General features: G+C 37.3%; 1 protein-coding gene across 12 annotated transcripts in view; it reads left to right on the top strand.

Moving 5' to 3' along the window:
• The window catches only part of KIDINS220 (kinase D interacting substrate 220), a 91717-nt gene that overhangs the window by 48363 nt on the left and 23127 nt on the right, over positions 1-20227 (top strand). For all 12 annotated transcript variants that reach the window (XM_081069351.1, XM_081069342.1, XM_081069349.1 and 9 more), the window contains exons 23-24: positions 18044-18222; positions 19574-19800. In XM_081069351.1, the coding sequence (XP_080925477.1) occupies positions 18044-18222; positions 19574-19800 (406 nt within the window). The remainder of the gene's footprint in view (positions 1-18043; positions 18223-19573; positions 19801-20227) is intronic.

The following is a 20227-nucleotide window of genomic DNA, read 5'->3' on the forward strand; positions in this document are numbered from 1 at the left end:
AGCTGTTGGCTCCTCCTATTCCTTTTGTTCTCCACAGTTATTGTTCAGTAAATATTTGTTGCTTTGTTAACATTTATATTTAAGGACATAGTATAAATGAATCTAAGAGCTGTATTCCTTAGTGCACTCATGTGATTTCAGTAATCTTCACACACATGCCACGTGTAATTGGAAATGATTATGTATAACAGTTCTGTTGAAAGCTTTTAAAAAAACCAAACCACTGTTTTTTGTTTCATGGTGGCCGGATGAATCACAAACCACAGCTGATTGATTGATTGATTGATTGATTGATTGATTGATTGATGCTAATGTCAGAATCACCCAGTACCTCTAAAATGTATGGAGCAAGTCGATGCAGAGGGTGTAGTACTCATTGGTGCTTTCAGAACTGCTATCCGCAAATGTTAAGTCAAGTTAGCCACTTCAGATTCTGTGAGGTCAAGTACTGTGAGTAGAATCTGCAGCTCTTGGGTTAGTGAGTAATTCAGGTGAAATCATGTATTTTTTAAAAATCCACAGTGTACAAATATTATTTTGCGGAAAACATCTTATTCCTATGTGGTGTTAAACTCTATAGAAAATGCAGAGGATGTTTGCATGAAACTGAGTTTTAACTTACTGGACAGTACTTGAAATTAAGAAGTAATAGTTTTGGAGTTGTCTATGTAGTTTTTTGCTGGGATGGTGTTGAAGGTAGACCAAAGATACAAAAGGGATGAGGAGCAATTTGATCTCATTTTAGAAAGTATCATTTGGATATAATGTCTTCCTGAAATCTTGCCTCTTAAAGAAGTCAAGAGGAGTAGGTATTAGAGACGTAATGACTTCCCTTGATTTTTGTTTATTCATTCTAGTTAATTTTGTATTTAGTATTTAATCTGTATTTAGTGTGAGCTTACTGTGTCTCAGCTTATGTGGTTGTCCTTTATACTTTTCTGTGTTTCATGGCGTGGCCAAGGAGGTGGGATGCGTGTGGGTTGTGGGGTTTGGGGGTAGGAATATAAAAAGCATTTCATGCTTTTTCCCTAAACCATTAGAGGGTGAATTACGTACAACATATCTTTTGTCCTTAAATACTTGAGTGTCAAGGAATTATGTTCTAACTGAAGATAAAGCATACACATTTGAAACAACTGGGGGAAAGTAAAAATGTGGTGGTTCAAACAGCTAACCAATTAGTAAGTTTTGCTTTCTGGTGATAAGAAACTTTCAGACTAAAACTACTCTTTGCTGATAGAAAATGCGTGACCTCTTAAAATTTCATCCTAATTTCCAGCTTCAAGCTATATGACTTCAGGCTATATGACTTTGTTTTGTTCAAGGAAATTTTCAAAAATTTACATTTTTAGTTAATTAAAATATACCTTAAGGACAAAAATGAGTATATCACCTGTAGTTTAAAGATAATAGTACTGTTTTCACCCTGTTTATGAAATAGAACATTTGTCAAAGAAATGTTTTTGAGGGGGGTATTTTTCATTATGCAATTAAAATAGCTTAGAGTCAATTTTTGTAAAGGGAATATTTTGTTCAAGTAAATATAGAATATTATATATTGGAGGTATAATGAGATGATGAGACTTTGTTTTGCCATTAAATTGAATTGTTCTTTTAGACTTTATCACTTAGTGAGCTGCCTGCATCTACTGTGAATGGGTTGGATTCAGGGTGATTTTGAGATGCTTTTTTTTTTTGTTTTGTTTTTTAAGAAATAAGTATGTCATATGCCTATAAATACTTACAAAGGTAGTCTAAGGAAGAGAAAAAGACAATGTAGTAAGTAACTTTGAGAATTCATTAAGAATTTGACTTAAAATAATTAAATTTAAGATGATTTGAATGAAAAACATTTAGAAGACATTTAGATCACATATTGAAAAATCATATATTGGAATATGTTAGAATAATTTCGATGACTGTTTCTCCTTAACCATAGTTGAGTTCTTTGATGCTATTGCTTGTCATTTGAATACTAAAAAGTTTTATTTACAGCAGACAAAAAACAGCAGTATATAATTGATATTCATTTATTTTATTAAAGAAATCTGATTTGGTAAAAACAATCAGAAAATAGTATTTGTAACGCTAGTAGTAAAATTTTCTTAATCCATAAAAAGCCGCATTTATTTTTATAGCAATTTGGTGACACATCTGCCTGCTTTATTCAGCTGAAAAAGAAAATGTTGGTTCTTGGTGTTTGGTAGAATTGCTTTGTTAAATTATTTTCTAAATTGTTCAACTTTTAACAAATGACATTTGATACTAACACTGAAAAGCAATTTCAGCTAATTAAGTAGATCCCTCCATAAACCGCTAGAACATTAAGATGACATACTGTTCATTCAAGATTATTTTAATTGGTACAATTATTGTAATTTTCTTGCAATTATGTGTTGAGCTAAAAGCTTTTGTCTAGATCATTTGAGGGATTTTTGTGTTAACATACGTTTAGTAAGAAGAAAGGGAGTAAAATAAAAACTAGATAAAAATTTTCTGTCTACTTTTAGACAACCATTGAAATATTTTAATATAAAACTTTATTTCTGGTATTTTTAGTAAGCATTTTAAGTAATGATAAAGGTTTTTAAAAAGATCAATTTAAATAGTTTTTATGAAGATAATTTTTAAAATTTTTGTTTTGACACTGCTCAAGAAGTCTTTTACTCAGGATGATATGGTCCGAATAGTTTTGTGATAAGGATATTGCCATACTCTGTTTTGGTAGTCTGTTTTTCTTTTCTTTTTTTTAAAAAGATTTTATTGGGGAAGGGGAACAGGACCTTTATTGGGGAACAGTGTGTACTTCCAGGACTTTTTTTCCAAGTCAAGTTGTTCTTTCAATCTTAGTTGTGGAGGGTGCCATTCAGCTTCAAGTTGTTGTCCTTTCAGTCTTAGTTGTGGAGGGCGCGGCCCAGCTCCAGGTCCAGTTGCCATTGCTAGTTGCAGGGGGCACAGCGCACCATCCCTTGCAGGAGTCGAACTAGAGGACGCGCTCCAACCAACTGAGCCATCCGGGAGCTCAGCTCAAGGTGCCGTGTTCAATCTTAGTTGCAGGGGGCGCAGCCCACCATCCCTTTCGGGACTCGAGGAATTGAACTGGCAACCTCGTGGTTGAGAGCCCACTGGGGCATGTGGGAATTGAACCGGCAGCCTTCGGAGTTAGGAGCACGGAGCTCTAACCGCCTGAGCCACTGGGCCGGCCCTGGTAGTCTATTTTGATTTTTTAAAACAGTTGAATAAGTTTTGAGAGAGCCTCAGAACAGTAGCCATTTTTCATTTCATTGAAATAGCTATTTGCTGAATAGACACTATAGCTATCTAATTTGTAACATTTATATTAAATTCAGTATCTTTTTTTTTTCTGTGTGCAATTAAGTATTATTATTATTATTATTTTTTAATTAAATTTATTGGGGTGACAATTGTTAGTAAATTTACATAGATTTCAGGTGTACAATTCTGTATTACATCGTCTATAAATCCCATTGTGTGTTCACCACCCAGAGTCAGTTCTCCTTCCATCACCATATATTTGATCCCCTTTACCCTCATCACCCACCCCCCCTGGTATCTTTAAATTATTAAAATAGTGGTATTTTTGGACTTAAGACTTTTTCATAATAAAATATCGTATCTTAAAATATTTCTATCTGGTATTTAGCCAAAATTTTTGTAAGCTTAATTTGATATTTCTGGTTGTGCCTGTCTTAGCTCTAAGCACCTTCCTCTTTCCTTCGTGTTCTGGGCTATTGTTAGTTGCTCCCTGCCCCCCTTCCTGTGGCCCAAATTATGCGTGGTTTTGTTTCTTTGCATGAGGACTTAAATTATGAATTTGAATAGCATGAAAAATTGGACACTAGTTAGATTTGTGAAGAGGTTGTCTCATCTCCTTTGTAGTACAAAGAGTATCTTTTGTACTGATCATTTTTCTCTTAATTTAAGTTTTGAGATACTATAAATTTATTCCAAACACTGTTTTAGCATTTTTTAATACATAGTTTAGAATCTTAATGCAGTTCTGTCTTCTTTATGTGAGGTGACTTCTCTAGATGTTAAATGTTGTCATCATTCGACATTTATTAAATTACTCTCCTGTGTATAATTATTGGTTCCATCTTTATTCCCAGAATACACATGTCCTTAATGTATGTTTAACGTAAACACTTTTCCACGGGTTCAATGTTTTATCAGTATCTTTATCTTTTTAAAAAGTTGGCCTAATCTAATTCTTTGCAAAATCATAAGCTAATTCTTCATATGGGAGAGGAAACTAAGCAGGTTTCTGTTGAAAAAAGAAAATATAATCTAAAATAGAAATCCCATTTTATCTGGATGGAAATAAATAACATTCGTATATTTGCCAGGTTTAATGTGAAGATTGAGCCTTCAAACCATGAATAAAGATGCCCATGATCAGATGTAATGTTGACAATTAAACATGCATTTTTGGTTGCGCATTGTTTATTCTTATTCATTGTCTTTGTGGAAATTAATGGGAAGATTCAGGTTCCTAAAGATAAATAAAGGTGAAGGGCAAAATTTTTTAGTTTATTTTGATGTAACTACAAATCAGGTCTGGTTTTGGTTTTGGGAGGAAAAAATGAAACCTGTTAAACTAGACATGTTTCACTGGATTTTGAATTTATCTGTTTACATACCTTGCTACTTCTTTGTTTTATAGTTGCTGCAGACTTGTAGGAACACCCAAAGGTATGAAAGAAATTACAGGGAGGAAGCTTAGAATTCATTCACTTACTCAGAAAATAGTTATTCAGCACCTGTTATGGACCAGGCACCATTTTAGGAGCTTGGATATATCCGTGTATTACTCCAGCAAGGAGTGACGGTAATACTGTCTATAATGCAAAACTGTACAGTATATTAAAAGGTGACAAGTGCTATGGAAAAAAGAAGAGTAGAGCAGAGTTAGCGGGAGGAGGAGTGCAGATTGTGCGTTCCCTGAGAGGCTCAGGCAGTCCTGGAGAGGGGTGATGTTGAACAAAGACTTGAAGGAGGCACGAGAATTAGCCAAGCAGATATGTGGGGAAAGCATTTCCAGGCGGGGGGTGGGGGGCATTTGGACAAACGTCCTAAGGTCAGAGAATTCCTGGCATGTTCGAGGAATAGCCATAACAAGGGATCTGGTGTAGCTGGAGGGGATTGAGTCAGGGAGACGGGGTCAGGGAGGTGGGGTGGGGGTCATGGGCAGCTTTCGGGGGACCCTTGTAAAAACTTGGGCTTTTACCCTGAGTAAGATGGAGATCCATTACAGGGTCTTGGAAAACTTGCATCTGTATCTTTCTGCCCTAAGGTAGCAGTGTTTTGGTCTATCAGTGTAACTTGGCCTGAGTCAGGGAACCCTGCTGACCTGAGGGAGGATATTCTGAGAATCCCATACAGGGAAGGGGTAGGAATGAATCTGGGCGGGGGGAGAATTCGGGTAAATGAAAAGTTGTGCAGAAAGTAGGTGATCCCACAGTAAAGATGACATGAGTGATGGAGAAGGACACGTAGTGGCACTCCACGAACATGAGAAGCTGAGAAATGAAGGCCATCGATGCGATGCTCCTGTAGCAATGTACGAAAGAAAAACTAGTTTGCTAAACATCTGCAAGAATTTAGATGACTGGTTTCCCTGTGTTTCTCCTTTCAGTTCAGTTACATTTTTAAGGTTTCTTACATTTATCATCCTTTTCTGAATGCCATTGTTGGAGTTGCTTCAAATCGGCACATTTTTAGCTAGGTCCCTCCCACTTGAGTTTCTACTTACAGGTTGTTGTCAGTATTGTTTAAAAGGGCTCTGTGACTTAACTGAACTCCATTTTTGTTATAAACTCTATAAATAGAAGTATTTATTATGTGCTGAGTACATCTAATAAAAGTAGTAGCTAATATTACTTGAGCCCTCAGTACATGCCACACATTGGATTAAGAACCTAGATTATTTCATAACTGGGAGGCAGAGAGCAGGAGATAAGATCACACAGCTGTAACTGTTGGATCTCTGGCCTATTTCTGGAAGCCAGGAGACGGTCTGTAAGTACACAAGCTAGGCAGTACATCTGAGAGCTTAGAAATACAGAACTAAACTAATTCTCTTTTTATTTCCCAATATAGTTTATTCATTTTCACATTATTTAGAGTCACTTATTATGTATCAGTGGGCATGTTACAGCAGATAGAAAATTTTCCAAAGGATTGAATTTATCTTTTCTGTTAAGAAAATGAAAACCTCTTACCAATTTATGTAAAAACCCCCCAAATAAATGCTTTATTCAGTTGTGATTGTGTCTAGTAACTGCACTGTGTTTTGTATGGAAAGCTTAAAAAATCAGTTGTGATATTTAGCACTTAAGCAGCTGGTGCCTCTGTTTAAGCCTTTATGCCATTTTTATGTGCACTAAGTGGCTGTAATTTTTTTTCTAGGCAGCTTTTCAATAGCTTTTCTTTTGCTTTTAATAGGAAAAAATTGATCATAAAAATATATTCTCATTTAAACTTATGATGCCATTTTTAGTATTTTATGCTAATGTAGAACAAAGGAAGAATATTAAACGTTCCAAAGTTGTGTGTTTCTAATTTCAACATGAAAAACTCAAGTATATTAACTCAGGCCATTTAAAAACAGAAATAGGAGCTTTTTAATATATAAAAAATCATTACCTATGCAGGTTCACAGTTTATTTTATAACCCAGTAAGAGTATTATGCATGCTTACATTTTAAAAAATAATCTGATTATTGAAGGATTCAAATTTACCAAAAAATTAAATATGCCATTAGAGATCACGTAGAGGTTGATTTCTTTTGTGAACTTATTTTTTTAACAGAGGCTTGTGATTTCAGAATTTCAAATGAAAATAATTTTAGATTCTTCAAAATACCAGAAAACACAAAAGTAAGGTACAACAAAAATGCTAGCTAGTCCAAATGTTGCGATGCTGAGTGGAGCCACACTGCAGGTGGCCTCTGTTTGCAATATCCAGGAAATCCACAAGGTGGCAGTATTTCACTAGAAACAGTAGCACTGGCAGCCAAGAGATGAAGCTAGTGCATTTGGCTTTCCCCTTTACAGGAGAAAAACAAGGAAAACCCTGAGTTTAATGAATATTTTGAACTCTACAGTTCAGTTTCCATGCCTATTTTTCTTAAGTGGCTTCACAGGACATTTGTAAACACTGAGAATCACTATCAGAGGTAAATGAATGGTTACCTGATCACGTGGCATAGTTTTTATTAAGTGTAATAGTATTCTTTTCTCCTAAAATTCTTTTAAATTAACTTTTGGGAAAAGGGCGAATGCAAGAAAAGGAGTTTTTCAGTTGATCTTATGAATTTGTATTTAGATTTGAAAATATAAAATGCTGACAGTGTAGAACTTGGATTCTGTACTTACTACATGGTCAATCTTTGCGATAACTCGTGTAATAAACACTTTGCTCTGATCCGAGATTTATTCCTGGACAGCCATTCAGTTCTGAGTCTCCAGTCTCTGTGCTGCTTATTCAGAGTCTTATTGCAAAGCATTTGCTTCCTATATATAATTAATATAAAAGTTTTAACGAATTCTTAAAGGCCACAATAACATGAACATTTCTTACCACTCGGCAGCACCTCACAGTGTCATTGGTGTTCCTCAAACAGCGATGGAAATTGGATCTGATTTACTTTCACTGGAATATTTTTAAACATCATGTCACACTATTAACTCTCGATATAAAACAATGGGCTTTGCTTTTTTTATGATAGGTACTATTTTCACATTGAGTCAGTTGTGAAATATTTTGCCTCTCTTAACCTCTTTACTGACGTCTTCTGTATTACCGTAGCTTAAAAGTCCTGTTTTGTCATCTGAATTGCTGTTATCTGAACACTGAATGGTAGGACCTGAGGAGGTGGTATGCTGTAGTGCGCCAGGCTTTTCCCCTACTGGAAACCTTTTTGCAAATTAAATCTTATGCAGAATCCCAATAAATGAAGCAGGATGAATATCAATTAATTGATTCAAATTATAGCATTGCCTAATAAATTCAGTTAGTAAGGAAAATGAGCTATTCTGAAAATTGAAGCATGTGGATGATTTGCAATCCTACATTGGTTTAAACATCTATTTGGTTCTCTTCTTAGTTTTGGTAATATCAAGAAAATTATAAATCCTATGTAGATGCAGAGACTCCCAATTTTTAAACTTGACTTTGTAATGGCAAGATGTTTTCGATTAATCTGATACAGAAACTTGAAAGACGAATTGGGAATTTTGCTTTGTAGGTGAATCACCAATATAATCGTATAGTTGCTCCCCTTTCTTATAATTAGTTGAAGTGTTGGGTGCTACTTCTCCACTAGGTCCGGTCACCTGGGTCATGAATTAAAGCTATGATTTTCTAACTGGTTATTACTCTCTCTGCTCAGGCAAGTAGTGTGACGTGCTGTACTTGCCTGCATAACTTTGTGAACAGAAAAGTGCTGGTCTGGATTAAAAGAAAAACAATGCAGGAATTTAAATGTGCACATGAAGATGGAGGAGAAATTTTATTTCAAAGGCTGCCAAAAACATACAGAAAAAGTAGGAGGACCTGGTCACACAGGCTTAAATGTTGGTCTTCTTCGATGTCTTAAAATTTAGTATGTAACAGCATTATATTTTATTACATTTTTAAGGAGTTAAAAGCATGTAAATAATTACTGTAAGAATTTTGAACTGTGTCTTTGGCATCCAGTTTGAACCAGTACAGTAGGGCGCAGGGCACAGGCTTCTGAATCAGGCAGGCTCAGGCCCAGCTCTGCCGCTTATATCCGGGGTAATGTCAGGCCAGTTGCTTAACCTCTCTGAGCCTCAGTTTCCTCATTTTAAAAACTGAAATGTTTCATGGAGTGTTGGCGATAGAAATTAGATAAACGAGGTAAAGCACCTGGCTTAGAGAATGCAGGCAGTAGGTATTAAATAATATTAGGATACACATTAATATAATGATATTTGAACAAATACTAGTTTACTTCCCTGTGAATTATTTATAATTTTTACTACACATTTTCCTAGTACATTCTATTTAAGAAAAAGGACACTTACTCAGCACATTTGACATAATACACATGAATGGAGGCTGTGCCTGTCAGTGTTGCAGCTGAGCCTGAGCAGGTACTTCTCTGAGCTTTCGTGTTTTACCTTCCCTGTTTGTTGATCCTTTTTCACCCCTGTAGTTACCAAAATTACATTTAAAGCCAAATGAAGTATGCTTCAGGTGTCTCCTTTTCACACCAGCCACCTTGGGAGCTTGCACGTTGGGGGCTATCTATGCCATGTTCATTGCCTTGCAAGAGAGCACCTTCCACATGGCAGGGCCGGAGTTGGAGGGAGCCCCTCCAGGGCCCGGGGCAGGGTCCTAAATCTACTTAAGCCCCTTTGAAATATGGAAAATGCAGTCTAGTGGGTTAAATGGCTTGTCCCAAGTCACACACAGTTCACAAGTGACCCAGCCTTTAAATGTATTTTGTTATTCCCTCTAACAAATCAATCTCATTGCTTTTGCTTTTAATTGTCAGACATTATAGCCTTATTCTGTTACCTCAGAGCAAGTCTGGATTTAAGGAGTCAGTGCAGTAAATAGTCTTTCATTTCAGAATACAGCCAAGTTGTACTTCATGCACGCGGTCTATTCCTAGAGATCACTGCCTTTGTCCAAACTACATTTAACGGAAAGCATTTAGCATGTAAATATGTAGTGAGTTTATATAACAGCTTCAACAGGAGACTTTTTCCCCTCAGACTTTGCTTATATTAAGTTTCCTTGTCAGTTGAACACACTGGCAAATTGAATCTAAGCCTCATTTCTTTTTGAGTGTAAATGCTTTTGTGTCAAAATAATTCAGTGCTCTTTCTAACTTATAAAGGAGGAGATTTATTTATTTTTATTAGTTTCAGGTGTACAAAACAATGTAATGGTTAGACATTTACCCCCCTCACAAAGTGATAACCCCCCGCCCCAATCTACTACCCCTCTGACATCGTATGTAGCTGTTACAGTTCCTCTGACTCTAATCCCTGTGCTGTGCTCCACATCCTGTGATTATATATATATTAAATTATAGTTGACATTCGTTATTATTCAGCTTTAGCTTCAGGTGTACAGTGCAGAAGTCAGGCACCTACACGGTTCATGAAGTGGTCTCCCTAATGAGACAAGTATCCATTGGATACCTTACAAAATCTTTACAACATTATTGATTATATTTCCCAAACTGTCTTTCGTATCCCCATGGCAATCTTGTGGTTACCATTTGTGCTTTCTACCGCATTTCCCTGAAAAATAAGACCTAGCCAGACCATCAGCTCTAATGCGTCTTTTGGAACAAAAATTAATATAAGACCCACTCTTATATAAGGCCCTGTATTATATTACGTTATGTTATGTTCCCGATATATTCCCAGTGTTATATTAATTATATATTATATTCCCGGTATTATATTAAGACCTGGTCTTATGTTAATTTTTGCTCCAAAAGATGCATTAGAGCTGATGGTCCGGCTAGGTCTTATTTTTGGGGAAAACAGGGTAATCCCCTCACCTTTTTCCTCATCCCCACACCCCGCCCATCTAGCAACCCTCAGTTTTTCCTCTATATCTGAGATTGCAACAGACATGACAAAATGCTCAACCTCACTGATCATTAGAAAAATGCAAATAAAACCCACAATGAGATACCACCTCACTCCAGTCAGAGTGGCTGTCATCAGTAAATCAACAAACAACAAGTGCTGGCGAGGCTGTGGAGAAAAGGAGATTTTTATGGTCATAAACTTTTCCTCTTATTATCTCTCATCCTAGTTTGGTTTTCAGTCTCTGACCATGTTTGTTATTCGTGCTCGAATCAAAAAGCAAGAACAGCTGAAATATGTGCCAGCAGCACTGACTTGTGACCCAGAATGGGGGACATAACTTGAAAAGGGGAGCTGTGGCATGTGAGGTGCTGGGCCTAATGGTATCTGCCGCCAAGGCCACATTTGTGCCGCCCAGGTGAAGCCTGGCTGAGGCCCAGCTGCACATGTAAATTGTGTGTCTAATGACCATCTGCTGAGCTTGCATATTGAACATCTTTTTAATCCATTAAATTACATGCCTACACGTTTCCTCCATTAGTAGAAAAAAGTAATCTTAGGCTTTAATGTTTTGACCATTTAGATTATCTTGGAGATAATTTTTTTTAAAAGTACACTAAGCTGTTAGTGTACATTGTTTAGCTCTGCCAGTGATTTCTGTGGCAATGTAGAAAGTACTTCTACAGTTTACTTTATTTAACCCTAATTAGACCATCTTTAAACACGTAAGTCAAGCACATTAAGCAAGCACATTAAGTACTTGAAATCAGAAACAAACAAACAAACCTGAAGGTTTGGCACAATTCCTCACTCAGTGTGCGCAAGTGCTTTGTGTAGTTACTGAAGCGGATGCCTGCAAATGCAGCATCACTTTTGTAGGCTTTGAAAAGTAGTGAGGACCCCTGACACCGTGCACAGCGTTGCCTCGTTTTCTCTTCTGACAGTAAGTTCTTTGCTCCATCCAGCGCTCTGCACTCAGCAGCCTTCTGTGTGGGGGCGGCTCCAGCTTTTGTCACTTTATTACTTTTGTTACTTCAGCTATAGTGAGGAAAGCCTCTGTCTTTCTGAACCCCTAGGCAATGTTCTTTCCAACACAATATGAAAGGTGACTCATAGAATTGTTATCAACATACTTTTATAAGACTCTTAGGACTGATTAAAACTAATGGGATGTAACAAAGGCAGCGCTCAGAGGGGAATTTATAACTAAATACCTACGTTAAAGAAGAAATGTCTCAGGTCTGCCTGGTGGCTCAGGCGGTTAGAGCTCCATGCTCCTAACTCCGAAGGCTGCCGGTTCGATTCCCACATGGGCCAGTGGGCTCTCAACCACGAGGTTGCCAGTTCCAATTCCTCGAATGCCACAAGGGATGGTGGGCTCCACCCCCTGCAACTAAGATTGAACACAGCACCTTGAGCTGAGCTGCCGCTGAGCTCCCAGATGGCTCAGTTGGTTGGAGCGCATCCTCTCAACCACAAGGTTGCCGGTTCGACTCCCACAAGGGATGGTGGGCTGCGCCCCCTGCAACTAGCAACGGGCAACTGGACCTGGAGCTGAGCTGCACCCTCCACAACTAAGATTGAAAGGACAACAACTTGACTTGGGAAAAAAGTCCTGGAAGTACACACTGTTCCCCAATAAAGTCCTGTGCCCCTTCCCCAATAAAAAAAAGGAAGAAATGTCTTAATAGCCTAACTTCATACCTTGAGGAACTAGAAAAAGAAGAGCAAATTTCAAAAATTTCAAAGCTAGCAGAAGGAAGGAAATATTAAGATTAGAACGGAGGTAAATACAATAGAGAATATGACAACAATAGTGAAAAGCAATGAAACCAAAAGTTGTTTCTTTGCAAAGATCAGCAAAATGGACAAAACTTTAACTAGACTGATGGAAAAGAAAGATGGAAAAAAAATCACAAATAACTAAAATCAGAAAGTGTGGACATTACCACCAATCTTACAGAAATAAAAAGAATTGCAAGAGATCACTCAATGAATGCAGAAAAGGCATTTGACAAAATACAGCACCTTCTCATGATAAAAATCATCAGAAAACTAGGAATAGAAGGGAACTTTATTCATGATAAAGGGCACCAATGAAAAGCCCACAACTGACATTATTCTCAATGGTGAAAGACTGCAAGTTTCCCTCCTAAAGACAGGAACAAGACAAGGATGCCTTGTTGAAGCCCCACCCCCCATTGTGATGGTGTTGGAGACCAGGCCTTTGGGAGGTAACCAGGTTTAGATGAGGTCACGAGGGTGGAGTCCTCATGGTGGGTTTAGTTTCCTTCTAAGAAGGACCAGATAGCAAGCTGCAACCCAGAAGAGGGTTCTCATCAGAATCCCCCCAGGATTGTGCTGGCACCCCGATCTCCGATTCCAGACTCCAAGAACTATGAGAAATACATGTTTATTTTCTTGTAGCAGCCTGAGTTGACTTAAGACACCTACTTTCACCTGCTTTTCAGTGTTATACCGGAAGTTCTAGCCAGCACAATTAGACAAGAAATGAAAATAAACGCATCCCAATTGGAAAGAACAGAGTAAAACTATCTCTAATAACAAGTGACATGACCTGCGTATGGAAAATCCCAAAGAATCCACAAGAAAAAATTTAACCAACAAGGTTAAATACATGCATACTGCAAACTACAAAAATTACTAAATTAAAGAAGCTCTGAATAGATGGAAAGCTATCCTGTGTTCATGGATGGGAGACTGAATATTAAGATGGCATATTACCCAAAGCGATCTGTGGATTCAGTGCAATCCCTATCAAAATCTTGATAGCCTTTTTTCGTTTTGCAGAAAAGGAACCCTGATTCTCAAATTCATGTAAATTGCAAGGGACCCCAAATAGCCAAAACAATCTCAAAAAAGAAGAGGAAAGTTAGAGGACTCATACTTCTCCATTTCAAAACTTATTACAGAGTAACAGAAATCAAAACAATGTGGCATCAAAACAATGTTGTGGCATTGGCATAAGAATATAAACCAGTGGGATAGCATTGAGAGTCCCAAATAAACCCAGAAGGATATAGAGCAGTGGGATAGAATTGAGAGTCCAGAATAGACCCATAGACATCATAGACATCTACGACCAACTGAGCATTGGACAAGGGAGCCAAGTCCATCTGATGGGGGAAAGAATAGTCTCTTCAACAACTAGTGCTGCGGCAACTAGATTTCTACCTGCAAACAAATGAAGTTGGACCCCTCTTTCACATCATGTACAAAAATTAGCTAATAATGGATCATCCTACTCTCTCCCAAGTACAAAGTTCTTCTCGATATTGGGAAGGATAATGAAAGTGAAAATTATTTTAAAAGAATAGAGTTCTTTGGGGACGATAGATTGTCTTGTGGAGTTTACTTACAAATATTTATTAGGCAGTAGTGATAAGACAGTATTCTAGAGTAGGCGCTGGAGATACAGTGCTTGACAAATCAAACTTCTCCCAGCTTGAATGGAATTTACAGTTTAGGGTGCGGGGTAGACATTAATAAAGTAATTCCACTAATGGATATAACGTTCCAGTTGTGATAATGTGGTATCCCAGAAAACCTATGTGCTAGGAGGGCTTGTCATGAAGGAGGACCGCCTGGTCTCAGGGAGGATCTCCCTGAAGACGGGGTGGAGCTGAGCTATGAAGCAGGAGCAGGTAGAGCTGGGTTAAGGCAGAAGTTAGAGCAGGTAGAGCTGGGTTAAGGCTTAGGTTAGCTCCTGCCTGGGGTGTGGTTGTCTTTCCACGGGTCGTAGTGGACTAAGCAGTGGGTGTGATTTTGTCTTTCGTTTCTTACCCTTGTCAACAGTGCTGAGTGGGTCTTTTCTGTGTGTTCGACCTATCTCCCAGAACCTCGTAAGTGCTCTGTGCATAGAGGATTTAACAAACGGACATGCACTGAGAGAAAGTATTTGAGAGTCTACTAGAAGTTAAGTTTGTTTCAAGGTAATAAAATTCTGAGGCAGTTAAGAATTTTCCCAGTTTAAAATTTTAAAGAAAATTTATCTTAATTTTTAATGTCTTATGATGAAATAATGACATTATTTTAGGCAGCTATTTTTAGATAAAGTATAATAAATAACACCTTCTCCAGAAATTATGCTCTTAGAAACCTGTTTATGTTTTGATTTAAAATAGAATTTTTCCCATGTAATTTAAAACGTCATTTTGAATGGAAGTAATATGAATGGCGTGTATAATTTCAGCCAAGGAATTAATATGGACTTTGTATAAACCACTGTCATTTATAATCAAAATGCTTCAACTTACACGGATCTTGGCATTAACGAGTACTGTACTGCTAGGTGGTAGCACAAAAAGAAATTGCATTTAAACTTACTAGGATCTCATTGATGCCTGAGGTTTTATAATGCTTTCTTTGGGCCATTTAACTGCTGGCAGCCTGAATTCACATGATTCATATTACTGGACATTTGAATTCACTCTTAATTGAAAAGTGAAGTTACATAAATTCTTTAAATACTAACCTTTGGAAAAATATCTGGAAAAAAAGGCACATATGATTTGGGTGACCCACTGCCAGAAATGCCCATTTACATAACTATCTCTTTCAGTAGGACAGTTTCCTGTGCTGAGCTAGAAGGTTAGGTAGAGACTTCAGTCTGGACCCGGTAATAGACTGTTGGCTTGGAAACAGCCGTATTGTTTATCAGATTGAGAACAGTGTTCACATTCAAGCTTAAGCAGAGCTGGCATTAAAATTCAGTTAATATGTTTCATGTGACTTGTCAGCTGTGTGTTTTTATCTAAATCTTGCTAGCTTCTCTTCTGAGGATTTTATGTTAAGCTCCTGAAATAGATGAACTACCTTGTGAACTGGCTCACTCTGATACTTTGGCCACTTCTGCAAATGATTCTGTGCAACCCTTCTCCAAGTTTTCCATTTCAGTTTAAATACATTTAATCATCAGTTTGAATGCCATTTTAATTTATTAAGAAGTAATCCCATTTCAGAGGGCTTTTCTAGTGCACGCATGTGTGCCTGAGTCCATAAAAGGGACTTCCTGAAATTCATTAAGACAAAATTGCCATCCTTATTTTCTCACCAGCACCCTAGTCTTTTCTTGTTTGCTAATTTTGTTCTCTGGATTTTCCCTTAGATGGCTTTTAATGGCTTTTAATTTCTCTGAAAACTGCATTTCTACTTTCTAGCCATATAGCTTTTTATAATTTTATAAAAAGTGAATCTGGTTTTCAATATATTAAAATTGAATTTGTAGTTAACTTCTGAAAGGAGTATTTACTGAATTATGTTGCAAAGAACAGGCTTATTCTTCAAAGCGACTGGGTAGCTTCTAATTTTCCTTTTTTATTTATGTATTTGTTTGTTTGCTTGTTTATAATTTTCAAAAAGTGGTACAAATGTATACATTGAAATCAGTCACTGACAAACTGGGTGGTTTCTTAGTGGTCAAAGATTCTCATTTGCATTCAGAAAATTTAGTTCCTGAATTTGCAAAAAGGGGAAAAGTACAAATAAGAAAAATAAAAATGCTCATACTTACTGACACAGAAGACAATATAGCTCCATTTGCCTCCTGCCCTACAGGTAAGAACCTGATTTTTTGAACTGCTCCTACTGTAGCCAGGATGGCAGTGGTATTTCAGAACAGTTCCACTTTTAAAGCTTGTCTCATTCAACTCATTTACTGGAGAAGCATAGTGTAAATTGGGTGGTGGACCACAGTCACCTGGACACCAAAATGACAAAGTGCACCAAAAGTTATAACTTGTGACTCAGCATCTTAACTTCTGAAAGGATTATTTAACTACCTCAGCAGTAGAGTGCTAGTCCCAAAGAAATAATATAACTGTAACTAATACTAGAGTAATAGCCCATTTCACTTTTGGAAGGTCCTGAAAAATCTTAGTGCTCCTCTGAAACTGGAGTCAGTAAAATCTAACAGTTGATATTCTTGACTAATTAATTGGGAGTTGAGGGTCTTGAAGATATCTCCAAATGTACAGTGATTTTAAAACAGCTTTATGAGGTACAATGGACATACATTAAACTGCCATGTTTAAATTGTACAGTTCCACAAGTTTTGATACTTGTATATGTATATACCCACAAAAATCATCACCACCATCAGGAAAGTGGACACATCTGTCATTTCCAAAAGTTTCCTCCTGTGCCTTCGGAAAGCCTCCCTGTCTCCTTTCTCCACACACCCCTGACCTCACAGGAACCCCTGACCTACTTTTTGTCCCCATAGATTGTTTTACATTTTTCTAGTTCTGTGTAAATGAAAACGTACAACTGTGCAGTCTTTATTGGCTGTATTTGTTCACACAACCTAATTGATCATGAGATCAACCATGTCAATGTGTGTGGAAGTTCACTCCTGCGTGTTGCTAGGTGATGTTCCATTATATGGATGTACCACAAGTTTGTCATCTCTTCATCTATCAGTGGGCATTTGGGTGTTTCCACCTTTCTCACCTATCTCCTTGTCTTTTTATCTCTTTTTCATATTTTCTATCCCGTTATTTCTCTGTGATGCATTTTTATTGCTTGCCGCAGATCTGCACTTTGCCTGGCACGTGGTATTGAACCATATGGAATTGTCAGTAATTGACCATTTTGACCTATAAAAATGGCAGTTTTATATAGTTTGACAAAAAAGGGTTTACTAAGTATTTTTTTAATGACTATTACTTGTTTTTATATTTAAGACTTCTTCCTGATACAAAATTGTTACATTTCTAAACTCAACAATATAAAACAGTTCTGTATAATAAAAAATATTAAGTGACACACTGTATTCGTAGTTATTATGTCTTAGTTGGTAAAATTATGTCTTTCCTCTATTTTTCTTTATTTCTCTATATATGTATACTTATCTATTAATAGTAAGCATATATTACTTTTACAATAGAAAATAAAACCTTTTTTTAAAAAAAGGAAAAACCTGTGCTAATTATTTTCTAGTCTTTGTAATTTATTTAAAGATTATTCTTGATTTCTTCTTTTCTTGGCAAAGGAAAGGCCCATGGTATTCTATAGTAAACATCGTTTTAGAGCCAGTCAGATTACTCTTTCCGAGTCTTGTGACTTTAGGCAGGCTGTTTAATTTGCGTGTGACCCACTATCTTCATGTGTAAAATGACAACGCATTTGATTTTCACTGAGACGTAATCAGTAACGCTGTAGGACCGGTATATGTGTTACTTTTTCCCTCTGTTTTTCTAACCCAAGTCCTGCCTTTGGTTAAAGGCAGTGTAATTCTGACCTCACTTGTTACCTAGTAATTTTACCACTTATTTTGTTTTTCTTTTTAAAAAAATTTTTTAAATGAGAGCAAAGTGTATAATGTGTTATTTACTTTTATAAATAACAAATTTTAAGTTACATACAGAATTTGCCTTTCTAATCATGGCATTAATTACCTTTTTCATTTGTTTCTTGTTTGAAGAATATCAAAGAATATTCCAACAACTAAAGATGTTGAACCACTGCTTGAAATAGATGGAGACATAAGAAACTTTGAAGTGTTTTTGTCTTCAAGGACCCCAGTTCTTGTGGCTCGAGATGTGAAAACCTTCTTGCCGTGCACTGTCAACCTAGACCCTAAACTACGGGAAATTATTGCAGGTGGGTAGTACTAGGAAATTTAATTTTTCTTTTCTAAAGTCCTCACAAATTTTCCGGTTTCTAACTTAGCTAATTAGTTTCTCCTGCTCCATTGAAAACCAAGAAATACTGAACCAAGCACTACACAGGAGGATGAATGGTTAGGAGTCTTGACGTCCTTTGGGGAATGTTAAGGAAATGTTGTTAAACTGACTTTATTATGTTCCCCAACCCACACACCTGAATCCTTATTTTGGAATTAGATTTCTTTTAACATATGGTCACCACTTTAAGATGTCAGTCCATTGTAATTGTTCTGTCACCAATCTTCTGCTCTTAAGAGAGATCTTTATCCAGAGAGATAAACTCTTTATATTACTTTTTAAATTTTAACTTAAATTTGTGGACTGGAACTTGAGGATAGAGACGTAAAGTATGGGAAATAATTTAAGTTGTTCTTGAGGTACCTCTATATATGTACGTGCATGCATGTATGCACACGCACATACACCATACACATACCACACGCATACCCTCTCACACACACACCACACACATACCCGCCACAGACACACACACACACGCATGGATACACACACACACACCATACATACATACATATAACACACACCACACTCATACCCCCCACACAGCACATACAACACACACCATGCACACACACATAACACACATACCCCCCCAGACACACCACAAGCGCACATGCACACACACACACACACCATACACACACATAACACACACATATACCCCACAGACACACCACAGAAACACACATACACAGCACACACACACACACACACACACACACACACACACACACCTTTTCCTGGAACACACTGTCTTGTGTGTGACCGTGGCACTGCTGAGCCACCTGTGAGTTTCCAGGAATTATGAAGAGAGAGCCTTGGACTATTTCTCCATTCTTGTTGTAGACACCTCTTAAAAGGCTGTTGTCGTCGTTGTTCAGAGGCGGGTAAGTTACGTCGTTTGCCAGCCACAGCCTCAGCTGGCATTGTACTTAACACTAGGCAAGTGTGTGTTACTAATGGCCGGACACTTTATGAATCAAGAATTGCTAGAATACACCAACAAATACCTTAAAAAGTCAGAGAAAAATTTATATTTCTGGTAGCCGAAGAGAAAAATCCAGATGGTGATTTTCAAATGGTGAAAGAAGCTTTTATGCCAAGTGTGAGTAGTCAGGAGTCCTGCTGCTTCAAGCCAGTTGGAACCCCGGGCAAGAGTGACAAAATCATGTTTCTCTCTAGTAGCTAGAGGAGGAAGTGGTAACTGGGCTAATTATTAATGCCCTATTTTATTGTGCCTTCTGGGGGATCATTTAATTTTTCAGATGTTCGTGCTGCAAGAGACCAGATTAATATCGGGGGCCTTGCGTATCCCCCCCTGCCTTTACACGAAGCTCCTCCGCGACCACCGTCAGGCTACAGCCAGCCTCCGTCCGTCTGTTCTTCTTCTACTTCCTTCAATGGGCCGTTCGCAGGTGGGGTTGTGTCACCACAGCCTCACAGCAGCTATTACAGCGGTATGACGGGACCCCAGCATCCATTCTATAACAGGGTAAGGAAGTACTGGGAATCTTTCATTTGAAGAACTTATTCTAGGGAAGTACCAGAAATTTCTGCTTCTGGATTCTGTTATTGTTTGGAAGCTGTACTTTAGCTTTAAAATAGGAAAAATGTTAAGTTTTAATTTAGTATGATTTTTTTAAATCAAAAGAAGTTGGAATTTTAATAAGTTCTAGATATCAGTTGAGATGGAATATTAGCGATGCTTTTTGCTTTCATTTATTATCTCGATAAGAAAGTGAACTCTACAGGGTTAGCAGTGGCTATGATTCAGAGTAATTTGTTGATAAACAAGTGTTCCATTTGTTATATCTTGTATAGTAATTTATATTGACATTTAAAGCAATGATAAACTTAAATTTCTACAGTAGTTCAGTAAACCTATAGTTAATATGTGTTATAACTTTTAACTGTGAAAT

Source organism: Rhinolophus hipposideros (assembly GCF_964194185.1).
Source record: "Rhinolophus hipposideros genome assembly, chromosome: 12".
Taxonomy (NCBI): domain Eukaryota; kingdom Metazoa; phylum Chordata; class Mammalia; order Chiroptera; family Rhinolophidae; genus Rhinolophus; species Rhinolophus hipposideros.